At 39.5% G+C, this 10,652-nt stretch overlaps 2 protein-coding genes across 2 annotated transcripts; one reads left to right on the top strand and one right to left on the bottom strand.

The window, feature by feature from the left end:
- Nucleotides 1-400: 400 nt before the first annotated feature.
- bud31 (BUD31 spliceosome associated protein) lies at nucleotides 401-5,139 on the bottom strand. Its single transcript, XM_085453737.1, has 4 exons — nucleotides 4,771-5,139; nucleotides 4,202-4,324; nucleotides 2,775-2,941; nucleotides 401-861 (listed from the first exon to the last, which is right to left on the bottom strand). Exons 1-4 carry the CDS (start codon nucleotides 4,862-4,864, stop codon nucleotides 811-813), a joined length of 435 nt encoding a protein of 144 aa, XP_085309863.1. The 5' UTR covers nucleotides 4,865-5,139; the 3' UTR covers nucleotides 401-810.
- Nucleotides 5,140-5,342: 203 nt separating this feature from the next.
- On the top strand, nucleotides 5,343-9,567 carry pdap1b (pdgfa associated protein 1b). Its single transcript, XM_085453736.1, has 6 exons — nucleotides 5,343-5,488; nucleotides 5,755-5,846; nucleotides 6,408-6,512; nucleotides 6,650-6,771; nucleotides 7,053-7,204; nucleotides 9,105-9,567. Exons 1-6 carry the CDS (start codon nucleotides 5,476-5,478, stop codon nucleotides 9,167-9,169), a joined length of 549 nt encoding a protein of 182 aa, XP_085309862.1. The 5' UTR covers nucleotides 5,343-5,475; the 3' UTR covers nucleotides 9,170-9,567.
- The last annotated feature ends 1,085 nt before the right edge of the window (nucleotides 9,568-10,652 follow it).

Genomic DNA, 10,652 nt, shown 5'->3' with positions numbered 1-10,652 from the left:
GCCTGGCATTTTGAATTATTAAAAGTTCACTGATATAACTGAGGTCTTGATTTAATTTGCAAATCTTCACTTCCATAACTTTTAAAGCTACATGCTTGTGGAGGTTTGCGCCATTGTAGCGATTAAACACATACAAAATATTACATCAATATTTTATACTTAGAACATGCAAATGCAAAGTACCCATCCTCAAGTATCCAAATCTTTTTTTTTATGATTACACACGAATCTTTGAAACCTTCAGCCTTTCAGTGATTTATTTTAACACGACAAACAGAATCAGAACTTCAGATGAAGACTGTTAAAGTCTAGAGTCTATTTGATTGAAAAAAACAACAACAAAAAACCCCCCACACAACTCCCCCTCCAACAACAACAAAAAAGCAAAACAAGACAGCAAGACAATCTGAAACACTTTATTTAAAACTGCACTATAACAGTGATGACTCTTTAAATTTAAATTTAAACACTGCGCTTTAAATGAAACAAGCACATTAGAAATGACCGCCACAGTGGCTGTGTCTTGCTGGAATGACCGGTCTTAATTTGGTTCTTTTAGAGTTGCAAGCTTTAGCGAGATATTTAAAAAAAGACAAAAACAAAAAAAACAACGCAACAGAAAATTTATATACTCAACACAGCCCCTCTTGGTGTATTATCATTTTTCCACTGTTTTTCTCCCCTATAATGGCAACTCAGGGTGATGGATGGGAAAATGACAGATTATTTTACATGAAGGCGACTCCAAAAAGATAATGTTGCTTCAAGGTTCTGACAGAAAAATCATAAGTCCAAAAATACAAGTAAGGGTTAGCCAGAACATCCTCTACATCCACAGTGGGTGCATTCAATGATCCTTCCCTGCAGGGAAAAAAGACACAGCAGAGGTCAGACAGGTATTTATAACTCCAAATTCTTGCTTATTAAAATACATAAACATCATCAAGTCTCCTGACATATCTTTTTTTATTTTAAAGATTTACATAAAGACTACACCTCACAAAAAAAAGATGGAGTCAAGTAGGATATTTATCTGGGCTTTTATATTGGTTCAAACATCTTGCACAATATATTCCCATAACTTGTTTTTTGTGTAATTTTCTGTAAAACTAAGCAAAAACGTTTAATAGAAACAGATCATAAGCTACTTCTTTCTGTCACAAATGAAAGAAAAACGAGAGGATCATCCTTTCAGCATCTTTTCATACTGGCTATTTTATATACAGTGGCTTGCAAAAGTATTCGGCCCCCTTGAACTTTCCCACATTTTGTCACATTACAGCCACAAGCATGAATCAATTTTATTGGAATTCTATGTGAAATACCAACACAAAGTGGTGTACACGTGAGAAGTAGAACAAAAATCATACATGATTCCAAACATTTTTTACAAATAAATAACTGCAAAGTGGGGTGTGCGTAATTATTCAGCCCCCTGAGTCAATATTTTGTAGAACCACCTTTTGCTGCAATTACAGCTGCCAGTCTTTTAGGGTATGTCTCTACCAGCTTTGCACATCTAGAGACTGAATTCCTTGCCCATTCTTCTTTGCAAAATAGCTCCAGCTCAGTCAGATTAGATGGACAGCGTTTGTGAACAGCAGTTTTCAGATCTTGCCACAGATTCCCGATTGGATTTAGACACCAGACAGGTCAGGGATAAAGTTATTGAGAAATTTAAAGCAGGCTTAGGCTACAAAAAGATTTCCCAAGCCTTGAATATCCCACGGAGCACTGTTCAAGCGATCATTCAGAAATGGAAGGAGTATGGCACAACTGTAAACCTACCAAGACAAGGCCGTCCACCTAAACTCACAGGCCGAACAAGGAGAGCGCTGATCAGAAATGCAGCCAAGAGGCCCATGGTGACTCTGGACGAGCTGCAGAGATCTACAGCTCAGGTGGGGGAATCTGTCCATAGGACAACTATTAGTTGTGCATTGCACAAAGTTGGCCTTTATGGAAGAGTGGCAAGAAGAAAGCCATTGTTAACAGAAAACCATAAGAAGTCCCGTTTGCAGTTTGCCACAAGCCATGTGGGGGACACAGCAAACATGTGGAAGAAGGGGCTCTGGTCAGATGAGACCAAAATGGAACCTTTTGGCCAAAAAGCAAAACGCTAAGTGTGGCGGAAAACTAACACTGCACATCACTCTGAACACACCATCCCCACTGTCAAAGATGGTGGTGGCAGCATCATGCTCTGGGGGTGCTTCTCTTCAGCAGGGACAGGGAAGCTGGTCAGAGTTGATGGGAAGATGGATGGAGCCAAATACAGGGCGATCTTGGAAGAAAACCTCTTGGAGTCTGCAAAAGACTTGAGACTGGGGCGGAGGTTCACCTTCCAGCAGGACAACGACCCTAAACATAAAGCCAGGGCAGCAATGGAATGGTTTAAAACAAAACATATCCATGTGTTAGAATGGCCCAGTCAAAGTCCAGATCTATTCTATTTCACATAGAATTCCAATAAAATTGATTCATGTTTGTGGCTGTAATGTGACAAAATGTGGAAAAGGTCAAGGGGCTGAATACTTTTGCAAGCTACTGTACATTGAACGTGTTTGCCTGATCAAGAAAATAAGCTCATATTTTCTTCAATTTGACAGTCACGTTTTCAGCTTTCTAGTCTCCTTTTCTGTTTCCTTTTTGTGTTTTCTTCATACAAACACACAAATTCTGTCTAAACAGAAACAAGCTCAATCTGTTGTTTCCTTGGAAACTGTTTGAAAAGATGATTCTAGCAAGAAATGCTAAAATACTGCCAGACTTACAACTTCCAGCTTGCTCTTGGGGACTCTGCAGATGCAGTTGGTTCCAAAGTTGGTGTCTCGTGTTTGGATGCAACGCAGGCAGCACAGGTTCTCATAGCCCTGCTTCTTCCACTTGGCAATGAGGTTCTTGTCTGCGTAGCCTTCCTTTATACAGTACTCGTATAGCTCTGCAAGGAAGAAACACAGTACAGGTTTGATATCTTGTACATTCCAGAACAGGAAATGTTAAGATAAGATACCTTTACCATCTCCCATAGAAGAAACTCGTCCTGGATCAGGAAACTGTTGCATCAATAATTAGACATCAACACAAATCAAGACAAACACCCTAAGCAGGCATACACACTTGAATGAATAAATGAATAACAATTAATAATTATCATTTGAAATATTCACCTCAAAAAACACTTCTCTGTCATGTTCATTAATCGGTTTAACTAACAGAAGAACAAATGAGTCTAGTGGTTAGGCTTACATGAGGGAATCCTGTACCTCCTACCAGAGTTCGTCAATGTACAAATTACCTCGGGGAGAGAGGGTTATTGTTTCAGTGTTTTTTTCCCCCTAACGTTTTAATGTTATTTAAAAACATTTTCAGCTTTAGCCTTTACTGCATTTCAAAACAAGCTGCTGATGCCATGACATAAGAGTTTCTTCCCAGCCACCAATGCCACGAGTCTCCGGACCAAATGAAGACACTGATGGCTTTTCATAGATGCATTTTCCACATGTATAGTCCGAGTAAGTGCACTATGAATGCGTATACCTAGACCAGGGATCTCAAACTCACAGCCCAGGGGCCACTTTCAGCCTGTATATTGACGTGAAGAAATATAATGCAATTTGGCCCTTGAAATTCCTTTTTTGTTAGGGAGGATTTGTTTGTTGTTGAGTGCAATGTTAAAACAAGTTCTTTAAAAAGCAAAAAATTATTTAATACGAAGGCAAAATGAGCAGAGTATAAACATGTTGAGGGATTGGCTGTGAGTGTTTCAGTGAGAGAATTATTTGTAAAGAAAACCATTTTCACTAGCACTCAAAAACTATTGTGTACACTTATGTCTATATTTTATTGTGTTAAATACAAACAAAATATTAGCAGAAGTGCTGTCACGTGTCTGGCCAGAAAGAGTGCCAATTTTTTTATTTGGTAGTTTAATAAAAGGCTTCATTTGGAAGTTAGAAAAAAATTGTGTTTACTTGTGCAGTTTTGTTTTGTTATACAATATCTGAAATTTAAAAACAACAACAACAAAACTACATTTTTTTAAGTATTTTGTGGGCGTTTTCTTGTTTGTTTGTTAGGGTTTTTTTGTTATACTTGAAGACTAAAGTGGTCCTCCAAGGAGATGAAAGTGCTAGCAGTGGTCCATAGCTGCCCTAAACACAACCTGTGTAATGGAAACACTTCAGCTGGCTGTGCCCACCTCTACTGATGGCTTTCCTTTTGTAGAATAGGTCATAGATGTATCGACTCCGCTGATGATGCAGCCTGAAAATGGGCCAGAGGGACTCCACCTTTCGCTTCCCCTCGTGCGGCTCAGTTTCAGCTAGAACACAAAACAAGATTCAGGATGGTTAGCTTTGATACCAGGAGCATGACATCACAAGGACTACCTGCCTTGGGGAACTGATACAATGCAATGTATTAATGTGGTGAACCCGCACAGGATTTTGGCACCTGTAAGCAGAAATATGATGGGCCAGGTGAGCTTCCCATTTCTTCCCAGTTACCGGATGTAGCTGATGTGAACAGGAAATCCAGGAAAACCACTGCCCGCGCCCCCACCCCACCTCACCCCAATTTTTTTTACTGTGGGTACATCACATAACTCAGGTGAGAGCCAACTTGTGTTTCAAATATAAACATGTACTGAAACTGAATAACCCGAATCCATCAGTGTGGGGAGACCATGCTGCTTCAGTGTCATACACAGGACTCACTTTGCGCATACAGCCCCACGGCCGATCACCCCGAGAAACTTCCCTGGCCTACCTTCTCTCATTTTCTGATCCAGCTCGTCCAAAGTGGGCTCAATGAGCTCCCAGCCGTCTGGGGGAGGCTTTCGACTCCTCTTTACTTTTGGCATTTTGTCTCTGTTTAGCTAAAAATGCAACAAAACGCTGTAAGTATTTTCCTGTTTGTCTTACGAGCCCCTCTCAGGCGCGTATATATGACGTCACATGCGGGGGGTGATTAAAAGGCCTTCCGTCTCTCGAACGACGTCATTGCGCGAAACTTAAGATAACCTCTTTATAAAGGCGTTAAGTAACTTCTTAAAACTTGTCTCAGCCTAATAAACTATGCAAGTTCCCCTAAAATACTTATTTCGTACGGTTAAGTATGTTTTACTGTCGGGCCTGGTCTATTGCATCACTTTAGCAGTCTTACAAATTGCCTTACATTTAAGGGCATTATTTAGATTTCTACACTACGATAGCCAATGTTATTTGGAAAAATAACTAACACGTTTCTTGGAATATTTTATGTGTGGTTCATAGCGGCATACGGGCTTACCAAAAAAACCCCGTGTGTTCACTATTTATGAACCGGCATATCCTTGGACAACGCAAAATATACTGCTCCTTATTGCAACTGTGAGTTTAGCCAGCTGTCAGTTTGTGTCGCTGCCGTCACATTTATGTTTTCTGTCAGTGTTCACTGGTTAGGGACTTTATAGTAAAGACTTCGTTTGTTAAAATGCCAAAAGGAGGTAAGAGTGACTCTAAAAGTTGTTTGAATGGACTGAGATCATTTTTGTATGTTTGTTTGTCCGCTGTTAGCCACCCGATGGACATGTACTGCTGGGGCGGCATTCTAACTCGCATAACTACGCTCTGAATGATGTTTCAGCATTAAGCAGGCCTGTGCCAGCATGTCTATAAACTGCTCAGATTCATCTGATGCCTGTCTGTCCGCTCTTTCTTTCGTGCTCTGTACAAAATGCGATCACATCTGTGTTTTTCGTCGTCCTTCCAGGTAAGAAAGGTGGCCACAAGGGTCGGATGCGGACGTACACCAGCCCCGAAGAGATAGATGCCCAGATGAAGGCAGAAAAGGAGAGGAGAAAGGTTGGTGGAGTGTACACTCAGTCATGTCCCACACAAGTAGACCGGCTGGAGACTACACTTCCCACAATGCAACGCGAAAACAGCTGAAAAGAATAAAACATAGCCGGATACATTTTTGTTAGACACTCCTGATTGAAAGTTATCCTTGTTACGTCAGAGATGTCGAACATAAGGCAAGGGGGCTAGAATCGGTCCAGCAAAGAATCCAGTCCGACCCACTTTTTTCATAGGTTTTCTTATTGAAAAAGAAAAGCCAGTCCCCCCCCCCCCCCCCCCCCCCATAACAACTCATACTGAACCAAAGTGATTAAGTAACAGCTAAACAAGTAAATGACTGAAAAGTTACAGTTTTCACCATCTGCTATAGAACCTTTTTATTTAATGAGCTACCAAAAAAAGGGAGGGGGTTATGCCATTTTACAAAAATATATCATGTAGAGAAATTGAGATGTATTGTTGAAATTGCACTTCTTTTTCTTAAAGTATCTCAGCGATTAGATGATTAGTTAAACATCTTTATTATGTATTATGTAAAAAATAACAGTCATTTATGTATTGTAGCAAGAGCAAGAAGAGCAGGAGCAGGAAGGTGCAGCTCAGAATGACACAGCAGAGGAGAAGCTACCAGGTTCTGGATCAGAGGACAGCGATGATGAAGATTCCCAGGTACTGCCACAGCTTTTCCATCATGTACATAAAGGCCAATGTGTTATTTAATGTGCACACTTAAAGCACTTCTTATGATCTCAATATGTGGTTAGTGTTTGGCTTGCACTGTATGAGATGTTGGTGTTTGTCTGCAGAGGAGGAGAGCCGGTGTCGAGGGATTGATAGAAATTGAGAACCCCAACAGAGTGGCTCAGAAGTCCAAGAAGGTGACGCAGATTGAGCTGGAAGAGCCCCGGCAATTGTCAAGGAGAGAGAGGTGTGTGTCATCAGCCTGTCACCTTGTATTAGTACCAATAGGGGACTTTACTTGAAAGTATAGTATTAAATGAAACCTTTTCAATGAGCTTATGAGATTTGGACTATTGTGGATTATGAACCTGAAGCGCAAATTGTTAACAGTTTGAGAAAAAGCTGCTTGGTACACACAGATCTAATCTGAGGTGACTATGTGTCATAAAGGCTTTTTGTGTGTAGAACATTACAGGAAAACTGAACTCCTGTCATTCCTCTAACCTTGAAACATGTTCTTCTGCACAGAGAAGAGATCGAGAAGCAGAAGGCCAAGGAGCGTTACATGAAGATGCACTTGGCCGGCAAGACAGACCAGGCCAAAGCTGACCTCGCTCGCCTCGCCATCATTAGAAAACAGAGAGAGGATGCAGCAAGAAAGAAAGAAGAGGAGAAAAAAGGTAAGTACCTCAGCTGTGCAGGCATTTCATAAGTGGTTATTTAACAGCACAGACTGAATTAAACACCAGGTGGTAAATGTTGAGTTTCCTGTGAGGAAAACTGGCAATGAAAGTGAATTCTTTACATTTATTTTCAGAAAAACTGCACTGTTATTGGCACACCTTACACCCTATTACTTTTTTTAGTGTTCAGCATTCTTTTCGATGATATCTTAAGGGCAGCTGGAGGAGTGAAAATACATACTATTTTTAATAGTATACAGTATGTATTATATATTTATTATTGTAACAGGTTTAGTTTACAATATTACATATTAAAAGGTGCTTAGGGTTAGATAAAAGCACTAATTTATTGTGTGTGATTGTAGACGGCTGTTTAAAAATGGAAAGGTGCTATAGGAGTACCAGTCCACTTTCTGTTACCTCCGAACTTGTTTTATGATGTTTTTACTCATCTTATCTCCAGTTTTCAGTTAGTAATAAATAAGTTACTTTCCTCACTGACTTTCAGCAAGGAGAGGCTCTTACAATAAAGTGTTTTTTATGTTTACTAAATCAATTAAAATAATTTACCTAAAACCTTGTTTTTCTAATGCAATACTCAATGGCAGTCATACAACATAACAATATATGTCTTACAGTTTAAAGTGGTGATAAGACTTAGTTGAGGGACAAATCACTGTCCTGTTACACCGTACAAAACCTGAATTAGTGCCCCTGCCTTATTTTGCAAGTGCTAGATGTCCCACTTCTTTCCCATTAGCTCATATTTGTTTTTCTTGTGTCTTATACCAAGTGGAGGGCAAGCACGATTACTCTGCACTTTTCCTGAGGAGTTGCAGCAATGGTCAAAGTGTTATTATTGGTGTTACAAAGCCAGATTGTCACAGTTATGGCAGTATTGTAATTGATGTTTGCCATACTTGTATCTCCCGGCATTGATCTGTTACGCTTGTTTTCAGTTCCACTCCTTTAGAATAGCTTTGAATGATTCCCATTTCAAAAATAATCCATATTTCTCATACTAGTCTTTGGTTGAGCATTTTGGTATGTCCTTTGTCTGCAATAGGCTGTTTTAGTGTCTCCTCCTTTAAGACAAACCTTTCTCTTGATTGGCTGTCCCGCCCAACCAGCAGGCTTGAAACATCAGGTGGGCGAGGCTTCTGTGTTCACGCCAGAGCCATCTTCCTGAAATGACTATGTTCAGGATCTCTGCAGTAGAAAAAAAACACCTGTCTGACACTGAGTGTTTGGAGCAGTTTGAAGCCTGAACTTTTTTTTTTTGTACCGTTGACCTTGATAACATGAGTGTCCACAGTTGATACAAAAGTCAGAAAGAGCATATTAGGTGTACTTTAATAAACTTGTTAGTGTTGATAAATCTCTCTTGTCCTGTACAGTGAGTGCATGTATTTCTGTGTGAAAGAAGTCTCCTCTGAGTAAAAAAAACAAACAAAAAAAACCAGCACTTGTTTACACTGGCAGAACACAAAACACAGTTGAAGCTTATTACATTTTGTCGCATCCTTGTGCTAACAATATACTCACTTATTGCTGTCAAACAGACCTTTGACAATAATACCCAGTTGTTGCCATGTGTAGATACATTTCTGATAGTCAGGTCAGGCTGTGACTTGAGTCATGCACACTGAAGTTCAGAATTAAATTAAGAAAGCTGACAAAGTACTTAATCCTGCTTAGTCCACTCGAAAAAAATTGTGATTCATGTGACTAATTTCCTGCTCTGAGATGGTCTATTAAGCATGTAATGATGTCTAGTCTGATTCCAGAAATGTATTGACACAATCCCAGCATTTGCAGTAGTCGTGGATTAGTAGTTAATCAAGCCTAGGTCCACTACAACAACTGGCTGTTTTCATCTTGAATTTTCTCTTTGCAGCAAAAGAAGCGGCGGCGGTGGCGGCAGCAGCAGCTAGAGGAATAAACTCCCTATCTCTCAAATGATGCACAGTATCCGAAGCGTTTTCACTTGCGCATGGACTGAGGCAATATATCTTTGACTATTTTTAAAGGAAGATCTATGAAGAGTATTTGATATTTACTGTAACGCGTGACCGTCGGAGGAGACACCAGTGAAGAGGGGTTATGTATATTTTGGCGTGGGAATAACGGCCTCGTTCCTTCCAGGAAGTAAAGCTACAATTGAAATCAAATTCACGTACATTGGGATGAACCCCTCGATATTGAACATGGTAAACTCATCATTGTACAATTTCAACTTTCCTAACTGAGCTTTGCCACTCTTTTTTTGTTTGGGTTTTTTTTTTTTTTGGGGGGGGGGGGGAGACTTACATTGTATATAACTGACTCATGAAAATATTTCAGATTAATAAGATGAACCAGTGAAATGTGTCTGTTCATTTATTTGCTTCTTTACCGGAATGTCCTGGTGTAGAGGAGACTTTTGTAACTTCAGGTGCAAGAGTCCACATCTGGGTCCGCTGATATGGAAGTCAGCTGATATTTACTTTATGGAGTCTGCCGATTCACTGCAGGTTTAGACAGCATTCGTTAGGTAGATTTAAAAAACCAAATAGTTATCAGTTAATGTAACTGATAAATTAAAATGAGTAAAATATGGCTTTGTGGTAGTCATTGGTATAATGCATGGAAGCATTACCTGCAACCCAATAATTAGGAGCATTTAAATCAAGATTTGACCGGTGTCCCAGATGCCACACTCATTCTATGACATGAAAAAGCTCATGGCACGATGGGTTCAGTGCATGTATTATAAATTAAAGTTTTACTCCAACACTTTGTTGCTATCAAATTATGTTTATTACAATAAATTAACTTGCACACAAATAGTCTCAGATAAAGAAACCATTCATCCTATCAACCTAAATTTGACTCACATGAAAAACTAAGTCCACCCTTACCCTCTTAATTCTGTTAGAAACAGTAAGTAGCGGCAAGTTCTGCTAATCAAATGAACTTGATAAACTGATCATCAGTCAGTGTGGCCACCTCCATAAAAACAGAGGTTTTGTCAGTTTGCTGGGCTGTGTGTATGTTAACACAAATAGGAAAGACCTCAGCACTGATCTCAGAGGAGGAATTGTTATTGTACATTAATCTGGGAGCATTATAAGGTCATTTCTAAACAATTTGAAGTCTGTCATGCTGCAGTAAGAAAGGTCATTCACGAGTTAAGAAGTGGGCCCACACAAATTCCACCACAATGATGTGAGAGACTGATAAAGACGCACAAAAGTCAAATAACATTTTACAAGCTTCAGTCAAACCACAGATGCAAAACTGTAGAAAAATACAGAATTGCGTTTAAATACACATGAGAAGATGCATCAATGAAAATATAATTTATTTCTTTGGGAGTTATACATTTATAATGAACTGAAATGACTGAAGCTATTAATCACATTTATCTATCCTTTGATCTTAACTGTGGACGATTTAATATGCA

The sequence above is a fragment of the Copadichromis virginalis genome, linkage group LG4 (genome assembly GCF_057382275.1).
Source record: "Copadichromis virginalis isolate Kocher_CV1m ecotype Utaka linkage group LG4, C_Virginalis_male_GT1.1, whole genome shotgun sequence".
Taxonomy (NCBI): domain Eukaryota; kingdom Metazoa; phylum Chordata; class Actinopteri; order Cichliformes; family Cichlidae; genus Copadichromis; species Copadichromis virginalis.
Note: the sequence above shows the minus strand (reverse complement) of the source record. Positions and strands in the feature narration are given on the sequence as shown.

Excerpts from the sequence above, each read along its gene's own strand:
- bud31 (XM_085453737.1), bottom strand. The coding sequence starts at position 4,864 with ATGCCAAAAGTAAAGAGGAGTCGAAAGCCTCCCCCAGACGGCTGGGAG. Across the intron at positions 4,325-4,770 it reads GGATCAGAAAATGAGAGAAG|CTGAAACTGAGCCGCACGAG; the intron begins GTAGGCCAGGGA and ends TTTGTGTTCTAG. Across the intron at positions 862-2,774 it reads CCAAGAGCAAGCTGGAAGTT|GGAAGGATCATTGAATGCAC; the intron begins GTAAGTCTGGCA and ends TTTTCCCTGCAG.
- pdap1b (XM_085453736.1), top strand. Across the intron at positions 5,847-6,407 it reads CAGAAAAGGAGAGGAGAAAG|CAAGAGCAAGAAGAGCAGGA; the intron begins GTTGGTGGAGTG and ends TATGTATTGTAG. Across the intron at positions 6,513-6,649 it reads GCGATGATGAAGATTCCCAG|AGGAGGAGAGCCGGTGTCGA; the intron begins GTACTGCCACAG and ends GTTTGTCTGCAG.